The following is a 22,061-nucleotide window of genomic DNA, read 5'->3' as shown; positions in this document are numbered from 1 at the left end:
TCATTTATGACTTAGTCAATGTGAGAGAGGCCCACAGAGGGAACGAGATCATTGGAGGGAGGCGCTGGATAGGGTTGCCAGAATGAGGGACACAAGTTTGTGGAGGCTGGCTGAGGAGGGGGTGGGCTGGGAGCTGAATGGCGTGGTGATCAAGATTTCATCCCTGAAATGAGGAACATCCTGTATAATGAGGGACAGTTGGCAGCCCTAGAGGCTGGAGGCTTGGAAGGAACGCAAGAAGTAGCAAGGACTGAGCAGCTACAGGAGCAGGAGGAGGAAGACGAAGACGAGAGGGCCCGATCCTGTGCATTCGTGCGTGTAACAGGGGGTTGCATCCGAAGAAGCAACTGGGAGCGAGGTGGTGGAGTGGAGAGGAGGAGGAGGAGGAAGTGAAGGGGTGGAGTCCAGAGTCCAGAAGAGGTGGGGAAAGAGGCAGCAGGAAGGGCTCGAGCTGCAGGGCAGCAGAAGGCGGCTGTGAAGGAAGGAAGAGCGAGAATTTCCGTCCCCGCCAGCCGCTCCCTTGGATCTGGAGGGCGGTGCAAGAGCTCAGCAGCAGCGCTGCAGGAAACGTTGCACGTCCTTTGACACGCAGCACACTGACCCTGCGCGCAGCAAAAGAGACTTGTTGCTGCTTGCGGAGCCATTTGGCTCAAGAGGAAGGTGAGAGGAAAGCAGCCGCCCCGCGCTGGGCTGGGGCGGGGAGGGTCTAGTCTAGTCTAGTCTCCCTCAGTGGAGAGTGGAGGGGGGGGGGAGAAAGATGGGGCGGGGGGGGCTGCAAGAAAGAGCGAGCTCTTCCCTCCAAGGCCAGGTTCTCCACTTGCTCTCAGCAAGCAAGCAAGCCGCGAGTCTTGAGCTGCGGGAAGGGGAAGGTTTCTCCTTGCAAATACGACTTTGAAGTAATCCTTCTTTCCTTTCTCCTCCTCTCTGCAAGGAGGCAAAGGGGCCAGTTCAGACGATTCTTTTAAACCTGCCTTTAATATGTCTGGCTTTTTATACCCACTTGGGAAACAGATTCAGATGCACAGACACTCGTGGGTAGAGTGTATTCTTCCAACGACATATCTGGAAGCCTATTGTATCTCCCTTTCCCTGATGATGGCCCATCCCTCCCCTCTCTCTCTATGGTTCCCAGGCTTCCTTGGTTGCATTTCCTGCTCCAACCATAGACACAAGTACATACAATGATAGAGTCATGCACAGTGATCAACGGTTGAGATGAAATGCTTTTCAGAGGCATGCTTACCGGCCTCCTCGCTTGAAGCCCACAAATGAAATGGGCATGTTTGGCGATCTCAGGGTGCACCCCAGCTGTATATAGTAGACCCGGTGCTTGCAGTTTGCAAGCATTCCTCCAAATCCCAAACTCTTATATCTCTTTCTGTAATTCTAGAATTCCTACCTCTACGAGGCATCATGCTCCAAGCTTTTCAATGGAAGAGTTCCCCACATTTCCTGGGAAAGTTAATGCATTTTGGTTTGGTATGGGATTTCTTATTTGGTAGTCTAGGTGAGGTCTGCAACCTACCTCCAAAAACTACATAGATGTTGCTGTCTTTTGTGCATTGGTCTGGGAGTGTGTATATGTGAGTGAGTGAAGCCAAAGCAACAGACGATGGATGGATAGATAGAAACTGGGGGAAACCCCTATTTCAGGCAAGGGTCCTCACAGTTTCCAACCCCAGGTATCTCTTGGAGAATGAAAAGAGACAGTTTTGCAGCTGAAAGTGGGGTGCTGGATAGGGCAAGAAGAGGCAAGGGACCAGGGGACCCCATGGGACCGGCCTTCCCTGTTGCTGCCCCGAGGCTCTGGAATCCTCTCCGTGGTGAAATAAGACCCCCCCGCCCCCATCTCTGACCACTTTTAGAAAGTCAGTCAAGGCACATATGCTCACCCAGACTTTTAATTAAATACCATTTTGATAGTTTTCGTTTAATTCTAAACTATTGTGATTTTATCCTTTTTATTTTGATGCAACTTGTATTTCATTGTGAGCCTCCCAGAAATGTAAGTTTTGGGTGGGATATAAATATGTTAAATAAATAAGTGAGCAAGCAAGCCTTAAGGGACTTGCCTGGGGGTCTGGTTTCCCCCACCCCACCTTGGGCTCTCTCCTCTTGCAAAATCTCGGGGTCAATTCTTCACCCCCAACCTGACTTGGATATTTCTGGACAAAGTGCTCTGTCGGATCCCGGGAGGGAGAAATCGGGGGAGAGAAGTGCCTGGAGAGGCTATAAGTGGGGCTCTGTAAGGTGCCAGAGTGACGACAGGGGTGACCCTTCAGGCTTGATGGGTAAAACTGCCCCTTTCACCCCCGTCAGAGTAAAACACAAAAATTCATGTTTGAAATATATACACATACAGAGTTTTTCCATCTCTTTCATACCAGAAAGTGGATGAAACTTGTAAACCGCACTCTTGTCTTATAAGCAGCACCTTTTCCGCCTGTGTCAGAGATTAAAACAACTCTCTCACAACACCTCCGGCAGGGAGATAAGATTGTGCCCAAAGTTCATCCCACCTGCATCACTAGATTATTAATTATTATTTACAATATAAGCTTTGTGGTTAAGTGGGAAATACACCACTTTGCAGTACAGACGCTCATCTACTCACATGATCATGACAAACCAGGGCTGTAGCTATAATTGAGTGAAAGGGTTAAAAGAACATGGGGGGGGGGAGCTCCACCCCTCCCTATTAATTATCTCCCTCACTCAGAGGGGCCACCTCTCACCTAGCTACACCTCTGTGACTAAGCCCACATTCAAAATTCTTCAGTACGCCTAGGATTTAAATCCAGGGTAGAGAATCCATGGTTTTTAATTCTCATGATCATTTCTACTCTAGTAGAAGAATCATCTGTTGAAAGTCTCATCCGAACCAGCCCAAAGGTTTCTAAAAAGGAGAGAGGGGCCCGGAATGGTGCATTATCACAGGTAGCAGAGAGCTCTGTTGGATGTTTAGCCTGGAGAAGAGAAGACTAAGAAGAGATGGAATAGCCGTCTTCAGAGATCAGAAGGGGGTTTCTCCTAGAAGAAGTTGTTCTCTTCTGCTCCTGAGGGCAGGACTTGAATCAGTGGAGTGAAATTCCCAGGAAGTAGATTTAAGAACATAAGAACAGCCCTGCTGTATCGGGCCCAAAGCCCATCTAGTCCAGCATCCTGTTTCACACAGTGGCCCACCAGATGCCTCTGAGAAGCCTACAGGCAGGAGTTCGAGGCATGCCCTCTCTCCTGCTGTTACTCCCCTGCAACTGGTATTCAGAGGCATCCTTCCTTGGAGGCTGGCCTATAGCCCTCAGATTAGTAGCCATTGATACTCCTCTCCTCCATGAAGTTATCCAAACCTCTCTTAAAGCCATCCAGGTTGTTGGCTGTCACCACATTTTGTGGCAGAGATTTCCACAAGTAGATTATGCATTGTGCGAAAAAGTACCTCCGTTGGTTTGTCCTAAATGTTGTGGCAATCAATTTCATAGGATGACCCCTGGTTCTTTTGTTATGTGAGAAGGAGAAAAATTTCTCTCTCTCCACATTCTCCACACCATGCATGATTTTATAAACGCTATCATGTCTCCCCAAGTTGTCTTTTTTCTAAACTAAAAAGCCCCAGGTGTTGTAGCCCTGCCTCATAAGAAAGGTGCTCTAGGCCCCTGATCATCTTGCTTGCCTTCGCGTCTTTAAGGTTTTTCTCCATAAAGAATCATGGAGGTGTCAGCAAATGTATAGCTTCACGTCGGGGGCAAAGGGGTGGCCTAGAGCAGTCTGGGGTTGGTGGTAGTGCCAGGTAGGGGCAAGGAAGCTACCTGAATTTTTTCAAAGGATTTGGGCAGAGGGCTGATTTTTGGTGAATTGTTGAAGTTTATGCGTCTTTAAGGTATTTCCTCATAAGGTATATGGAGCTTTCAGCAGCCCCATAAGTGCACTTGGGGGGTGCTGGGGTGGCCCAGAGCGAGTGGTGGTGCAGTGCACATAGGGTGCCAACCACCCCCATGGGTTCTGTTGTTTTTGAGGTATTGAGTGTGGATTCTATGATAGCAAATGAGATTTTCAATGAGACACCATGAATCCACTCTAATATGCTATCATAGAATCCACACTCAATACCTCAGAAACAACAGAACCCTGTACCCCATGGGTTAGAAACCCGTGGGGGTGGTTGGCACCCTATGTGCACTACACCACCACTAGCTCTGGGCCACCCCAGCACCACCCAAGTGCACTTATGGGGCTACTCAAACCTCCATTATACCTTATGAGGAAAAACCTTAAAGATGCGTAAACTTCAAAAATCACTTTAAAATCATCCCTTTGCCCAATTCCTTTCAAATAATTCTGATAGCTTCCTTGCCCACCCTAGGAACTACCACCCACCACACTCCACTCTATGACACACCTTTCCCCCCGACGTGAAGCTATACATTTGCTGCAATCCTAATTATTCTCTATGAGGAATTCAAAAATACTTTAACAATTCACCAATAATCAGAGGAGTGTCCAATTGCCTTGGGATTTTTTGGGTGGTAGGCACCCCTGTCTGTCTACCACCAACCCCGCTTTTGTGCCCCTAGGTGCTCCACAATAGGGGATATGGACTGGTTCGGGTCCCATTATACTCTATGAGAAAAATAAATAAAATATTTAAAATATTCATAAAAAATCATAGGGGTGTCTGATTGCTCCAAGGTCCTTATTGTGGGTGCTCCACAATAAGGAATAATGGCCTGGTTCGAGTCCCATTATATCCTATGAGAAAAAAATAAAAATACATTTCAAAAATTCATAAAAAAATCATACGAGTGTCCGATTGCTTTGGGGTTTGGGTGACAGGTACCCCTGGGTGCCAGCTACCATCGTACCAATTTTTGGGTGTCCAAACCGGTTCGAATCCGAACCGTACCAGGGGTTGGTTCGAACAAAACCGAACCACCCCCTCCTGGTTCAGACCCGGTTCGAATCCGAACCGAACCGGGCGAACCGGTTTTGTGCACATCCCTACAGAGGGCATTGGCACATGTGTGGCGGCCGCCAAAATGGCAGCTTCGTGCTTATACGGAGGCCCGAAAGGGCCGAAAATATTAAGATACCTGGCCACGGCAGGCCGTGGCGGTGATGAGGAAGGCCAGCAGGGTGGGGGAGGGAACCCGCGCAGACACACACACACACCCCTGTGGCCTCAGCAAATCCCTGAAGAGGCTAAAAGGTATTTAAATTATACTTTAATAAAATAAAAATAAAAATTTGCAGACTGGTCTGGTTCTGGTCCGACAGAAGTGTGGGGTTGGTTCGGTTCGACCCCGAACCCCTGGACCGGACTGCCGGACCGGTCCGCACATCCCTAGCCCTCTGTGAGGCCACGGCAGACCGGGAGGGGTTTCATGGGGGCCGGACCGAACCAGGCCAGACAGTTCCATGCACACCCCTAGTCCCCGTCGCACAGGCTCGTCTTACCTATCTGCATATGTAATCTCCACTGCCCTGTCACCGCTGTACTTCCGCTCGTGAACTCTTGCAAGAGCTGCCACGCATGGGATTAGCGACGGGTATGTCTAGGAGAATTATAGATATAGATAGATAGATGATCATTCTTTACATTACAGACTATGTGGCTAAGGGGGAAATAACACCACTTTGCAGTTCAGACGATCAACTAATTGCATGATAATGACTAACTCCACATTCGAAATCTTTCAGTACACCTAGTATTTAAATCCAGGGTAGAGAATACATGGTTTTCCATTCATGTGATCATTTGTACTCGTTAGCGTAATCATGTGTTGAAAGGCTCATCGGAACTGGCCCAAAGGTTTATTTAAAAGGAAGGGGGGAAATGGTGCATGATCTCAGGTAGCAGATAGCTCTACATAGAGTGAAAAAAGATATTGGGAATGTTTAGCCTGGAGAAGAGAAGACTAAGGAGAGATGGAATAGCCATCTTCAAAGATCTGAAGGGGGTATCTGATAGATGGAGTGAATTTGTTCTCTGTTGCTGCTGAGGGCAAGACTGGAACAAATGGAGAGACATTGCCAAGAAGCAGATTTAGGCTCAGCATTGGGAATAATGTGCTAACTCTGAGAGCTGCTGGACACTGGAACCTTCCAGCTTCTGTAGCGTTGTTGAAGGAATTCACGTGGGGGCTCTGTGCGTGTGTGTGTCGGGGGGGGTGAGGGGTTGGTTAGGACAAGAGAAGTTGACTAGGCCAAAGTCATCCCCTGAGCTTGAATTGAACTTGGGTCTCACTAATACTAGGCTTGACTTTTGCAATGCGCTCTATGTGGGGCTGCCTTTGTACGTAGTTTGGAAACTTCAATGAGTTCAGAATGTGGCAGCCAGATTGGTCTCTGGGGTAACCCGGAGAGACCATATTACGCCTATTTTGAAACAATTGCACTGGCTGCAGATACGTTTCCAGGAAAAATACAAAGTGCTGGTGATTACCTTTAAAGCCCTGAACGGTTTAGGCCCGAGTTACCTCAGAGAGCACCTTCTTCTGTGTGATCGCCACTGCACATTAAGGTCATCTGAGGAGGTCCATCTCCAGTTACCACCAGATCGTCTGGTGGCGACTCAGAGGTGGGCCTTCTCTGTAGCTGCTCCTGTGGAATGCACTCCCTGCGGAAATCCGTAATTTGAATTCTCTGTTAGCTTTCAGGAGAGCCCTTAAAACGTATTTGTTTGTCCTGGCTTTCCAGGGTTCTTAAATTAGTTTTAATATTTTAACCTGGTTTCGGGGTTTTTAATTACTGCAATTGTTTAAATTTTGTTTTAAAATGTTTTTAAATTGTTCGCTGTTTTTATATTGTTTTTAATTTTTGTTTTAGCTCTTTATTTTGTGGTTTGTTTTTAATTGTAAACCGGCCTGAGCCATTTTGGAAGGGCGGTATACAAATCAAATAAATAGTCTAACCCCTTCTTTTTAAAAAAACACACACCCAACTTTACATATGCACTAATGGGGTCTAGCTGTCAGTGACTGACCAGGAGAGAGGTCTTGGCATTGTAGTGTAGAGCTCAGAGAAAGTGCCCATTCAATGAGCGGCAGCTGTGAAAAAGGCAATTCCGTGCTTGGAATCATTAGAAAGGGGATTGAACATCTGAGTGCTAACATCATAATTCTGAGGCCGTCTGGAGCCCTCTACACAGGAGGAGGTGTAACCTTACCAAGAGTCATTGGAGGTACTGTGTTGGGGGTGGATAGGGCCAGTTACACTTCCCCTGCTAAATAAAGAGAATCTTCATGTTAAAAGGGAGAAGGAGAAAAGAGCCAGCATGGTGTAGTGGTTAGAGTGCTAGACTAGGACCGGGGAGACCCGAGTTCAATTCCCCATTCAGCCATGAGACTAGCTGGGTAACTCTGGGCCAGTAACTTTTCTCTCAGCCTAACCTACCTCACAGGAGTGTTGTGAGGAGAAACTTAAGTATGTAGTACACTGCTCTGGGTTCCTTGGAGGAAGAGCAGGATACATAATGTAATTTTTTATTTAAAAGCCCCCCCCCCATATAGGAGAAATACCCAGAAGGTGAGAAGAATCACTGAAAGGGGAAGTCCCCAAAGGGCTCACAATCTAACAAGAAACATAAGGTAGACACCAGCAACAGCCACTGGACGGATGCTGTGCTGGGGTTGGATAGGGGAAAATCTTTAGAGAAGCACTGGCTGGCAGGGTGGGGAGTAGAATTAAGGAGCCAGTGAGCAGTTCCTTACCTGCTAGTCCCCGCCCTGCTGCTTTTTGGGGCACTCCGCCTGCTCCCAAACCAGCCACGAAGGGCTGCATTTCCATTCCCTGCAGCCTACCCACCGTGTCAGTACACACATGTCCAGTGTGCCTGCGTGCTGGTCCTGTGCGTGCCGATGCAGCACGGAGGCTGCAGGAAACAGTGCCACAGCCCTGCGTAGCTGGTAGGGAGGCAGGCACCTTGCCCAGAAAAGCAGTAGAGCCAGGAAGAGGCGGCAAGGAGCTCCTTACTGGCTCTTTAAGAGAACCCCTCCTGTATTCTACCCCCAAAAAACCCCATAGAACTCTGTGGGCCACCAGGAGTCTACACTAACTTGACCTCACCTCTATCCCGTAGGAGCACGATGCCTCACAGCATGAGCCACTGGCTCTTAGAGGCAGCAGCTAGATAGCACTGTGCCCTTCCTCTGTCCAGCATCACAACAATCCTGTGAGTTAGGTTAGGCTGAGAGAAAAGTGACTGGCCCAGAGTCACCCAGCTAGTATCATGGCTCTTTTCTCCTTCTCCCTTTTAACATGAAGATTCTCTGTATTTAGCAGGGGAAGAGCATCTGCAGGCTTGGCTGTCTTATGGGGAGGAAAGACTGACTCCCTCTCCCCTCCCCACTTGCTTTTGCTCTCACGTCAGGGCTCAAAGCAGAGGAGAGAGTGGCTGGTTGGACTGTCCATACAAAATTATCTTCGGGTCAGTGAGTGTCTGATTCAGAATTTCTTCTAAAGATACTGCCCTTCCCACCCACCACTGCCACCAAAATGTTTCAACCTTTGCCTGAGCATAATCTGGTGTAAACTGTAATGCATTCAGCTAATTTGAGTGGCATTGTCCATGCAAAATGTGGTATGTGCAGGTCAGTGGGAAGTATCTTGTTCAGTATTTCATAAGTTCAGGTTGTTCTGACACTAAGCTATATGCTTTTTATTATACATCAATGTGAAATGAAAAAAAGTATAAATCTGATTTTTTGAATGTAATAGAATTGTAAAAATGTACTTCGTTCCTTCCATATTCCTGGTGTGGGAGGGAGGCATACCTAAGTAATTTTGGAGACAGGACCTACTACTACTACAGATACATATATACCGCTCTTCAACCAAGTTCTCAAAGCACACTCTCCAGAAATCAAGAGCAACAACAACAAATAGTTAAATACTGCTTTTCAACATATATTTCCAAAGCGGTTCACAGAGAAAAATAAACATTACATACATAAGATGGGTCCCTGTCCCCAAAGGACTATCTATCTAAAAAGGAAAATAAGGCAAATGCCACCAACAGCCAATGGCAGGATGCTGTGCTGAGGCTGGATAGGGCCAGTTGCTCTCCCTCTCCTTAATCTAATAGAATCACCAGTTTAAAAGGTGTCTGCTCAGCTAGCAGGGACCCCGAGGCATGGAGGACTGGACTTCTGCCTGGAAGTCAGGTCCAAAGAGTACTGTGTGTATGTGTGTGAGAAAGAGTTGTTTCTAGAGTGGAATATAATAATGTATTATCATCAATCAGTGTGCTTATACAATATGGCAGGCTAGTGTAGCTTCTTCCCGATAGCAAGTGCACTGCAATATCTCAAGGAGTCATCTGACTAGTAAAAACCTTGTCCAGCTGATGAACTGAGCCACCATTTTGTCAGCCCTAGCCATAAAAATTGCATCAAATATGGAGCAATGCCATTCAGAGGTGTAATAGCCAAAGAGAAGGGGAAAGATTTTCTTTAGCTTGTGTGTCTTCTTCCATGATTTCACTCATTCCACAGAAGATCATCACCCTAAAACATAAACAAAGGACTATGAATGTCAAAGCAAAAGATTCTTTTAGTATTCACATCCCCTCTTACTGACTACTCCCAGTAATAATTTGATTAATGAAAACATGATTTCGTCAAAAGAATGTCAATTTCATTGTTTGGCAAGTGAGAGTTAGAGCTCACTTTTCCAAAGAAGCATCTTCAGCCCACAGACTTCCCATAGAATGCAGATTTCTCTAACGTTTTTCTCATCCACATCATCAATGATCATGCCTTGTTGCCAATAGCTTGCCATGTTAGACCATTTTGAACACTCTGTACATTAAGCTGCCATGTAACTGGAGGCTGATGATGGATCGGAGGCTCCATATTGATGCTCCCCTATTAGAACTTCACATCCCATCTTCCTGGTGCTGGCCACGCCTCCTACATCAACCTGCCTCTGGTGTGGAGGCCACGCGTGCTGCCAGCTGTGTCTTCTTCCTGGGCCGCCCTAAAGCCCCCTTCACTGCTGCCATTCACATTAACAGCTCCTGACTTCAGGCCTTTTGCATAGCACCTCCTGTTGAGTGGAAGCTTCTAGCCAACTGATTCCATTTTCTCCTTGGATCAATGCTTCACCTGATACAAAATAAGAGGTCTCAGGGGCTTTTAGAAATCATTTATTGGTTGGTTTGACATCCTTCTGTACCACCTAATACATACGTCTCTAGGGAGTGTACAAATGAGGAAAAAAATGTAAAGACAATATAAAACAGTTAACATATACAAAACAAATAAAATAAGCTCGAGGATGAAAACACATTAGTTTGAAATTTTCAGTTAAAAGCCTGAGAAGACAAGTATGTCTTGTGGGCCTTCCTGAAAAAAAGACAGAGAAGGGGATACTTATTTCAATGGGGAGCATATTTCAAAGCCCCCGGGCAACCAGAGAAGGCCCAATCCTGAGTTGTTTCTAAACGAGCTGACAGCAACTGTAACCGGACCTCTCCGGATGATTTGAATAGGCGATAGGGATTCATGACAAAGAAGGCCCTCTCTTAAATACCCTGGGCCAGATCTATTAAGGGCTTTATAGATCATAACCAGCACTTCGTACTCTTACACGGAAACATATTGGGAGCCAGTGCAGTTCTTTCAAAAATGGTCTTATAGTGTCCCTTTGGGTTGTTCGACCATTCTGCCTGTCACATTCAATACCAATTGCCATTTCTGGGCTATGTACAATGGCAGCCCCATGTAGGGTGCATTACAGCAGTCAAGCCTAGAGCTTACCAGCATGCTACTATAAATGGTTTAAGGTCATCTATCTCCAGAAATGGACATCAAATCACCGAGACATCAAATATAGGGGGCAGGGGGGAAAGCTGCCAAACTCTTCTTTGCACACCCACCATTTCTTCTAAGATGATATCCTTTTCTATTCTAGGCTCTGATCAGTTTTGTATCTTCCCTGCAGCATATGACAATTGGAAGATGAAAAATGGGGGGAAACCCAGCAGAGGATTGTTAGGAGGTGACAGATGGAAAAAGAGAAACCAGAAGAGTCTAAAACCTGGAGCAGAAGGGAAGAGCAGGAGTGGATCACCTGCTTCTCAGCATGAAATCCAAAACATAATGAATCAAGAAAGAGAGAAAATCCGGTGCCCTCCTCATAGGAAAGGCATGAGTCCTGAGCCAAGCTTTGAACCTCAGTGGGAAATGCGCACAGAGAAGAAAATATGTGAGAGTTTCGGGTGTGGAAATGACTTCAGCAGGGGTGGAGCTCTTACACTGAATCATAGAACCTGCACTGAGGAGAAAACACATAAATGCTCTCTGTGTGGAAAGAGCTTCAGTCAGCGTGGATATCTTACATTACACCAAAGAAGCCACACTAGAGAGAAACCACACAAATGTCTGGAATGTGGAAAGAGCTTCAGCAATAGTAGAGATCTTACTGTACACCATAGAAGCCACACTGGGGAGAAACCATATGAATGCTTGGAGTGTGGAAAGAGGTTCAGACAGAGTGGACATCTTACATTACACCATAGAAGCCACACTGGGGAGAAACCATACGAATGCTTGGAGTGTGGAAAGTGCTTCAGCAGTAGTGGACAACTTACTGTACACCATAGAACCCATACTGGGAAGAAACCATACGAATGCTTGGAGTGTGGAAAGAAGTTCAGCCAGAGCGGACATCTTACATTACACCATAGAACCCACACTGGGGAGAAACCATACGAATGTTTGGAGTGTGGAAAGAAGTTCAGCCACAGTGGAGATCTTACATTACACCATAGAAGCCACAGTGGGGAGAAACCATACGAATGCTTGGAGTGTGGAAAGAAGTTCAGCCAGAGCGGACATCTTACATTACACCATAGAACCCACACTGGGGAGAAACCATACGAATGTTTGGAGTGTGGAAAGAAGTTCAGCCACAGTGGAGATCTTACATTACACCATAGAAGCCACAGTGGGGAGAAACCATACGAATGCTTGGAGTGTGGAAAGAAGTTCAGCCAGAGCGGACATCTTACATTACACCATAGAACCCACACTGGGGAGAAACCATACGAATGTTTGGAGTGTGGAAAGAAGTTCAGCCACAGTGGAGATCTTACATTACACCATAGAAGCCACAGTGGGGAGAAACCATACGAATGCTTGGAGTGTGGAAAGAAGTTCAGCCAGAGCGGACATCTTACATTACACCATAGAAGCCACACTGGGGAGAAACCATACGAATGCTTGGAGTGTGGAAAGAAGTTCAGCCAGAGTGGAGATCTTACATTACACCATAGAAGCCACACTGGGGAGAAACCATACGAATGCTTGGAGTGTGGAAAGAAGTTCAGCAAGAGCGGACATCTTACATTACACCATAGAACCCACACTGGGGAGAAACCATACGAATGTTTGGAGTGTGGAAAGAAGTTCAGCCACAGTGGAGATCTTACATTACACCATAGAAGCCACACTGGGGAGAAACCATACGAATGCTTGGAGTGTGGAAAGAAGTTCAGCAAGAGCGGACATCTTACATTACACCATAGAACCCACACTGGGGAGAAACCATACGAATGCTTGGAGTGTGGAAAGAAGTTCAGCCACAGTGGAGATCTTACATTACACCAAAGAAGCCACACTGGGGAGAAACCATACGAATGCTTGGAGTGTGGAAAGAAGTTCAGCAAGAGCGGACATCTTACATTACACCATAGAACCCACACTGGGGAGAAACCATACGAATGTTTGGAGTGTGGAAAGAAGTTCAGCCAGAGTGGAGATCTTACATTACACCATAGAAGCCACACTGGGGAGAAACCATACGAATGCTTGGAGTGTGGAAAGAAGTTCAGCAAGAGCGGACATCTTACATTACACCATAGAACCCACACTGGGGAGAAACCATACGAATGCTTGGAGTGTGGAAAGAAGTTCAGCCACAGTGGAGATCTTACATTACACCAAAGAAGCCACACTGGGGAGAAACCATACGAATGCTTGGAGTGTGGAAAGAAGTTCAGCCAGAGCGGACATCTTACATTACACCATAGAACCCACACTGGGGAGAAACCATACGAATGTTTGGAGTGTGGAAAGAAGTTCAGCCACAGTGGAGATCTTACATTACACCATAGAAGCCACAGTGGGGAGAAACCATACGAATGCTTGGAGTGTGGAAAGAAGTTCAGCCAGAGCGGACATCTTACATTACACCATAGAAGCCACACTGGGGAGAAACCATACGAATGCTTGGAGTGTGGAAAGAAGTTCAGCCAGAGCGGACATCTTACATTACACCATAGAAGCCACACTGGGGAGAAACCATACGAATGCTTGGAGTGTGGAAAGAAGTTTAGCCACAGCGGACATCTTACATTACACTATAGAAGCCACACTGGGGAGAAACAATATGAATGCTTGGAGTGTGGAAAGAGGTTCAGCCAGAGCGGACATCTTACATTACACCATAGAAGCCACACTGGTGAGAAACCATATGAATGCTTGGATTGTGGGAAGCACTTCAGCAGTAGCAGAGGACTTACTTTACACCATAGAACCCACACTGGGGAGAAACCATACGAATGCTTGGAATGTGGAAAGAAGTTCAGCTGGAGTGGAGATCTTACAGTACACCATAGAAGCCACACTGGGGAGAAACCATATGAATGCTTGGAATGTGGAAAAAAGTTCAGCCGGACTAGAGATCTTACATTACACCATAGAAGCCACACTGGGGAGAAACCATATGAATGCTTGGAATGTGGAAAGAGGTTCAGCAGTCGTAAACAACTTACTGTACACCATAGAAGCCACACTGGGGAAAAACCATATGAGTGCTTGGAGTGTGGAAAGAAGTTCAGCCAGAGTGGAGATCTTACAGTACACCATAGAACCCACACTGGGGAGAAACCATATGAATGCCTGGAGTGTGGAAAGAGGTTCCGAAGTAATAGAGATCTTACTGTACACCATAGAAGCCACACTGGGGAGAAACCATATGAATGCTTGGAGTGTGGAAAGAGGTTCAGCCAGAGTGGACATCTTACATTACACCATAGAAGCCACACTGGTGAGAAACCATATGAATGCTTGGAATGTGGGAAGCACTTCAGCAGTAGCATAGGACTTACTGTACACCATAGAACCCACACTGGGGAGAAACCATACAAATGCTTTGAGTGTGGAAAGAAGTTCAGCCGGAGTGGAGATCTTACATTACACCATAGAAGCCACACTGGGGAGAAACCATACCAATGCTTGGAGTGTGGAAAGAAGTTCAGCCGGAGTGGAGATCTTACAGTACACCATAGAAGCCACACTGGGGAGAAACCATATGAATGCCTGGAGTGTGAAAAGAGGTTCCACAGTAATAGAGATCTTATTGTACACCATAGAAGCCACACTGGGGAGAAACCTCACAGATGTCAGGAATGTGGGAAGAGCTTCAGCCAGAGTGGACATCTTAAACAACATCATAGAACCCACACTGTGTAGAAACCATATGAATGCTTGGAGTGTGGAAAAAGGTTCAGCCAGAGTGGACAGCTTAAACAACATCATAGAAACCAAACTGGGGAGAAACCATATAAATATTTTGAGAGTGCTATGAGCTTCAGCTCGAGTGGATAAAGGTCAATGATTTTTTAAAAAAATCAAAGGAATTCAATTTAAAAATTTAAATCATTTTTTAAAATTTAAATCAGATTTTTAAATTTAAATCTTATTTTTTTTTAAAAAAATGCTTTTTAGTGGAAAAATCTATCTCTAGATAGTTTTCTATAATGTATTATATAGTCCAAAGATATTCATCATGAAATAAGGATTAATTTTTAATTATGTAGCATGAGTCTGTATATATGCAATGTTTAAATTTTTTGGTAAATGAATTCCTTAATCCATTCACAATGTCATGCTCTGTAGGATTATTTTGTGCAGTTTTTCTATCTACCAGATATTAACACAGATCCTTGGCTTTGCAGTTCTCAAAACTGTGATTTTGTGTCTGCAGAGATAACATGCCTCTTCTTTGTTGGAAATTCTCTGTGGTGAGAGAATTCCTTTCTCAATATAGCAGAGTGCACAGAGGCACAATACACAGCAGATTTAGTTAGGCATGCGTGTGTGCTGAGAGTAAAGTAACTTGGAGCCAATTGCTAGTTTCAAATCAATATAAAAGGCATTTATTAAGGAACTCCATTCTAGATAGGAAAGTGAGGATTTAGGATCTCTAATCTATCTATCTAAGTGGATGCACATGGATTCTCCATCTTCTCTGCACATATGGTGCAGGGAGAGAACCTTGCCATGTTGCAAGGTAGGCAGCCAGGTAGCAAGAGAGAAGGAGGAAGGAAGTTGAATCCCTGAGATTAGCAATCTACATTTCAAAGGGATAGCATCAGAGCAGTGGAGAAGTGATGACTTCTCCCTCTAGCCCTCTGACTTACTAGTCTGTCCTCCACTGTCTGAGACATGAGACAGCGCAAAGTCCTTTAACTTTCCAACATTCTTCACAGCAAAAATGTTATGAAATAAACATACAGAGTTTAGAAAAAGGCCTCTTAATCCAATTGTTTCTTTGCAAATCTATTTAAATTGTTATTAAAGTAACTGTGTATACGGTATCTGAAGTATTAATCTTTTGTGTATTTTATGTTTTATGTATTTTATCTATTTTACGTATTTACTCCTGTTCTTTCTTTTTCTTTTTGTATTTATGCTGGTCTTGGGCTGAAATAAACAAATACAATACAATTATTAAAGTAATGCCTATGTTTCTCCTTTCAGTAAAGTACAGCAGAAAAGTTGTCCAAATATGAATGATTAACCTATTAAACTGGAGATAGTTCACCTCGCAATAATGTCATAATTATGTATGTATTTCTAATAGTATAACCAAATCAGTAATTTTTGATATAACTGTAACTGATCTGAAAAATTATTATTCCAAAAATGAAACCATCTGGATGCAAATATTAAGATTATACCAGCAAGAATGAATCCTTATGTTAAAAAAAACCCATGATTTAATTCTAGTCTTACTGACTAGTGATTTAAATCATGATTTAAATCTATTTGATCTAAATCAGATCCACCCTGGGAGAAACCATATTAATGCTTGGAGTGTGGGAAGAGCTTCAGCAGGAGTGAATCTCTTACTAGGCATCATAGAATCCACACTGGGGAGAAACCATTTGAATTGCTTTGCGTGTAGAAAGATCTTCAGCTGGAATGAAGAACTTATTATACATCATAGAAACCATGCTTCCATTGTGGAAAGAGCTTCAGGAGGAAGCAATGCGTTGTTGCATATTGCAAACTCATACATAGTATAAATCATACACATACAACTTCAGACAAGCTTGGGAATCTTCCTCATTTGTGTGAGCATCACTCAAAAATTAAAAACAAGATTGAGGAGGCCCCCCTAGTTTCCCATTATATGCAGATGGGTCACTCTTTTGATGATCTCAAATATTGGGTCATCTATAGACACATCCCCAGTAAATACGATAGAATTGATATGCAACAGACTGTTCTGTGACAGGAAGCTTTTTTCACGCATAAATTTAGGACTTTGACACCTTTGGGATTAAATGTGACCCATGATTTAGCTTGTTTTTTATAGATCTTAGGATGTGTGTACTTTTTGCAGTTTTATGCACACTAAGAGCCTCAGTACTTATTTGTAGTAGGAGAGATCTGCAGGTGACAGTGGGGTGGCTCTTTATATGCAAAGCGACTAGCATTCATAGTATATAGGGATGAGTTAGCTATGATAATATGCAGGGCTTAGTCCACAGGCTTTGTTTAGATACTTCGTGATTCTGCCGTACCTTTGATGTATTTATCTGTTAAGATATTAGTTGGCTATGTTTTTATTGAGTTGGCACAAGCCACATATTTGTGTAACATGATCTCTTCAAGTGGTTATACAGACGCAAGATGCCGGGACGCAGCTTGGATTAATTATGAGAGCATGTGATGAGGTTGATTATTTTGACTGTTAGTCACACCAGCTACAGCCCATTATAAATCATTGTTTGTGGCTGTATCGAAAAAACGAGATAACATTGGGGAGGACAACTCACAAAGAATTGGTGGGCAGGCAGGCAGGGGAGAGAGAGCGACCACCTGAGTCAAGATTTTTTCTGTGGAAAAGGCATTGTCTCTGGTATAAAGAGACATATCAGGTATCTGTATCAATGGAGCAATTTGGGGGATTATTTTGGTATTGAATAATGAATACATGTGATATTTGTAATTTGCATGTGTAATTTTGTAGCAAATATTTGCCCATGAGGAAAAGGGGTTACCTCGAAACTGGCTCAGAACCTGGGTGCCTGTTGGCTTTGGCACTTTCACTGAGCTATCTGCTTTCTCACTTGAGGACACTGATACCGGTGGAGTGAAGATTTCGACTATTGTTCTAGCATGTGTTGACTCTTCAGAGTCCCTCTACAGTGGTTCACACCAGCAAGCATGGACATTGGTGGGCATTATTCTTTGTAGCAACTTTATTTGCCATCTCCTGATGTATGCTTATTGTTCATTGTTTATTTTTATTGATTATTTGTTATTTTCCCTAGTGTTGTGATCTTTTCACAATTTGGATTTGATTTATGCATTAAAATGTTTTAGTTCATATATTATATTTTGGGGCATCTTCAGGGGAGGTAATTTTCTCATTGATGGTTTACATATGCTCTTTTCAGAGAGTCCTACAGATTCATAACATAGTCAGTTGCAATTCTTCAGGCTTTTCACCATTAGCCTGACACAGGGGATTTCTTCGTTCTGAGCATCCGCCATTAGGACTGAGAAACACTTCTGCCTGCAACCTTGTAGAGTTGCTGCCAGTCAGGGCTGAGCAAGGCTCCACAACTTCAGCCCTCTACAGATGTTTGCCGACAACTCCCATCTTCCCTGACTGTTGACTACTGTTGTTGGGGATGCTGGGCATTGTATTTTTAAAAGCAGCAGCAACAACAACAAAAACTCTCACACCAGGAGGGCTTAAGTTGTACAGAGCTGGTGTAGACAGTGCTGAGCAAGATGGACCATGGCTTAATCCAAGGCAGCTTGTTAGGTTCCTCTGTTCCAATCCACAGTGTATCCCACGGCTGTGGTTTTTTTAACCTGACTGGAGTCAGTCTGATTTGATGAAGGTTCACGCTTGCTGCATTCCAGAATTTAAAAACCGTTTGAAAGTTTTTTTGGAAACATGAAGGCTTAGATCTTCCCCCTCAGGGTTTTAACACTGTGTCTTTCTAGATCACTTTGGTCTGTAATAGTGTCACACCTAGGCATGTTGGGAGTCCGGACCTAAAGGGCTTCGGAGGACCCACCACCACCCCGCTTTATGGAATCCGGGTGGGGCGGAGGGTGTGCGGGGGAAAAGAATAGAAACCTGCCTTTTGTGTGGCATGTGCACACCACTCTCCTACCCCCGAGGGATGGCAGCAGCCCTGGGGGGCTCCGCCATTCCCCCTGCCACCACTTCGCTCTTTCCCATTTTTGCCACTTTGTGCATAGTCAAAGTGGGGGGGATGAGAGACATGTGGGCGTTTCCCATGGCAGGGTGCCACGGCCCTCACTTGGCATAAGAGGGTTTGGGGGTAGGGCACAGGTTGTTCACATAATGCCCCCTGACCCCGGAAGAGAGATCCGGGCAGGGCGGCTGGCATAGGCCCTGCTAGCATAGGCCCCCCACATGCCACACGAAATGCAGGTCTCTAGTCTTTCTTTCCACCACCACTCTGGTTTCCATAAACTGCAGGGGGGGGGGTCCTCTGAAGCTCTTTAGGTCCAGGCTCCCATAATGCCTAGGTGCGGCACTCTTACAGACCAAAATGATCTAGAAAGTGTCGGGTGGCTGGCATAGGCCCCGCACATACCCCACATGGCCGGCTGCGCTTGTGCAGCATGGGCCTCAACCCCGTGGGGGGGGGCATTTGGAGGGCCCCCACCCCATCCCCAGTGAAGGACCAGACCTCTGACCGGAGGTCCAGTCCAAAGAGCGCCACTGGCCCCACTGACCTCCCTCCCTCCCTCTGAGGCCAGGTTGTGGAAGAGTTTAGGTGCACCCCTGGCACCCCCCTTCCATCAGGGAATGGGCAGCTGCTTCCTGGCAGAGCGAAGCAAACCATTCCCTTCTTCCCAACTGCTCCCTCTTATCTCCCTGTCCTCGGAAGCTGATGGGAAGATCCAGTGACTAGCTGCTTCCTTGCAGCCAGGGAATTTTCATTTTGCTGAAAGATGCATCGTCCCCTCATCATTTATAGCTTAGCCAACGAGAGACAGCGGCCCAAAGAGGGAATGAGATAATCAGAGGGAGGCAGTGGATAGGGTTGTCAACATTTCATTGCCAGAATGAGGGACACAAGGTCAGGCTAGCAGAGTATGCCTAACAACCTTACCCAGTAGGAGAGGATAGCACAGCCAATGTGGCAGCAGTATCGGGGTTGGGGAAGGTGGCAGTGGAGGCAGGAAAAAGAGGCATGAGCAGCAGTGTGGGGAGAGACTGCTCCCTCTCTGCCTCACGTGAGCTTGTGCTGTGCTTGCCGCTGGCAGGTCAGCTCTGAGTGCCTTCCCAGGCAAGCCTGAAGCCGGGCCCCAGCCCTGGAAGCAGCCACATACGGAGGCAGCTGGTGGGCCTGTCTGGTAATGGCATCAGGGCGCATGAGTGCCTTGGCTCTTGCTGCGGCCAGAGTGGGGTAACTTGTGGAAGCAAGAGAACCGATTCTCCTGCTTTGGCATTGAAACTGACAACTGATTCTCTTGTGGAAGCAGGAGAAGACACCTCCGGGGAGGTGTCTGCAGTGTAGTCAAGAGCCTGAGTATCATTGACGTTTATGTAATTGAACTGTATGCTATTGAATAAATGAGGGACAGATGTTGTCCCTGTAGGGACCAACATTTCATCCCTGAAATGAGGGACAGTTGGCAACCCAAGCTCTGGTGACCAGCGGCTTGGACCCCACGAAGTAGTATCAAGGCCTGAGTAGCTTCAGGAGAAGGAAGAGGAGGAAGGCATGAGGGTGAAGGTGTGCCTGTGGATTGTGTGTGTGTAACAAGGTGTTCCATTGGAAGAAGCAACAGGGAGGTGGGGTGGAGAGGAGGAGGAGGAAGTGAAGGGGTGGAGTCCAGAGTCCAGAAGAGGTGGGGAAAGAACCCGCAGGAATGGCACTACCTGCAGAAGGCGGCTGTGAAGGAAGAGCGAGAGTTTCCGTCCCCTGCAGCTGCTGCTCGCTTGGATCTGGAGGGCGGTGCAAGAGGTCGGCAGCGCTGCAGGAAGCATTGCACGTCCTTTGACATGCACACTGCCCCTGCACCCATCCCGGGAGGCTCCTTACTGTTTGCGAAGCCCTTTGGAGCAAGAGGAAGGCCAGAGGAAAGAGGCAGCACACTGGGGGAGGGGAGGGTCTAATCTAGTCTCCCTTCAGCTGTTCCTGCAGTGAAAAATGGCCCAGAACTGCTGGGAGCGGCAGCCAGCAACTTCAACCTGGAGGGTGGAGGTGGGGGAGGAGGAGGCCAGGCAGGTTTGCAAGAAAGAGCTCTTTCCTCCAAGCCCAGGTTGTCCCAGTACTCTCAGCAAGCAACCAGCGAGCCTTGGGCTAGGGGAAGGGTGTTTTTAAAGTGTGTGTTTTGATCCTAATATTTGTTAATTAATATTTTAGGTGGATGTGAGAGCGAAAGGATGTCTTTGTCTACCTGGCCTAGGCTCATATGATCTTGGATCGAGCTAGGACTCTTCCTGCCACAGCCACCCAAATCTCAGTAACAGGGAGTAGTCTGGCTTGCCATGATCCAAAATTTTAGCTATGGGTTTATTGGATTCTGACCAACTGCTTGCCCACTGCCCAGAAAATGAAGCACACACCCCTCTTGGCCAAGTTGGCACTTGTTTTCTGGCTGGAACAGAGCCAGCTGAACCGAGCAGTCCCCTCCTCCTCTGGGTCCTTGAGTTAGCGCGTTAGTTAGTTAGTTAGCTCTCCTTCGGTGCCTGTGTTCCCTTTAAGGTGCTCGCTTGTGTGCCCACGCACAAAACTCTACTCCTCTGCGCAGCTGTTTCTAGCAGCCACGCAGTCTCTCTCCACACTGCTGCTCATGCCCCCTTTTCCTGCCTCCACTGCTGTTGGAAGTGAAGGACTATACGCTGTCTCTTGTCTCGATGACATAGGAGGATAGACTAGTGAGTCAGAGGGTCAAGACACTGGTCATCCCTTCTCTACTGCTCTGACACTATCCCTTGATATGTAGATTGCTATTTTTAGGGACTTCCTTCCTTCCATCCACTTCCTACTTCCTCTTCTTCTCTTCCCTTCCTTCCTCCCTTGGAACATGCAAGCTCCTCTCTCCCTGCACCATGTGTGCAGAGATTTAGAATCCATCTGCATCCAGCTAACTAGATAGATTAGAGATCCTATCTCTTCACTTTACTATCTAGAATGGAGTTCTATAATAAATACTCCTTATATTGATTTGAAACAATGAACAGGCTCCAAGTTATTTTACTCTCAGCATACAGGCATGCCTAACCAAATTCCGCTGTGTTGTGCCTCTGTACACTCTGCTATAATGAAAAAGGGTTTCTCTTACCAGAGAGAATTCCCAACAACTGCTGCCTTCCCCCCGCTGCTGCCACATTGGGTCTTGCCACAGCCAGAGTGGGAAACTGATTCTCTTGTGGAAGAAAGAGAACCAATTCTCCTACTCTGACATTGAAACTGACAACAGGCACACATGCACCTTCATAATGGCATCAGGGTGCATGAGTGCCCATCGCCACTTCCAATAGGATCTTGCCACAGTCACAACGGGAGAGCCAATTTCCCCCCTCAGATGCTGTGGTGGTGAGGAGAAAGGCAGTATGAGATCCAGAAAGCAGCATGCTTCCCAGTCCTCACCATCGCCACACACCTCTCCTGCCTGTGATTCTGAGATGGACAGCTCATCTCTATCCCGATTTGATGAAGGTTCATGCTTGCTGCATCCAGAATTAGAAAACTATTTGAGGATATTTTTGGAAACACGAAGGCCTAGATCTTCCCCTTCAGGGTTCAAACATTGTGTCTTTCAAGATCA

The 22,061-nt window shown here is 46.1% G+C and overlaps 1 protein-coding gene across 1 annotated transcript; it reads left to right on the top strand.

Moving 5' to 3' along the window:
- Positions 1–429: 429 nt before the first annotated feature.
- On the top strand, positions 430–15,736 carry LOC128351697 (zinc finger protein 721-like). The gene is made up of 2 exons (XM_053311453.1): positions 430–660; positions 10,939–15,736. Exon 2 carries the CDS (start codon positions 10,956–10,958, stop codon positions 14,469–14,471), a length of 3,516 nt encoding a protein of 1,171 aa, XP_053167428.1. The 5' UTR covers positions 430–660; positions 10,939–10,955; the 3' UTR covers positions 14,472–15,736.
- Positions 15,737–22,061: the final 6,325 nt, after the last annotated feature.

Source organism: Hemicordylus capensis, chromosome 3 (assembly GCF_027244095.1).
Source record: "Hemicordylus capensis ecotype Gifberg chromosome 3, rHemCap1.1.pri, whole genome shotgun sequence".
NCBI lineage: Eukaryota > Metazoa > Chordata > Lepidosauria > Squamata > Cordylidae > Hemicordylus > Hemicordylus capensis.
Note: the sequence above shows the minus strand (reverse complement) of the source record. Positions and strands in the feature narration are given on the sequence as shown.

What these genes read in the sequence shown, in the direction of transcription:
- LOC128351697 (XM_053311453.1), top strand. Translation starts at nt 10,956, where the DNA reads ATGAAAAATGGGGGGAAACCCAGCAGAGGATTGTTAGGAGGTGACAGA.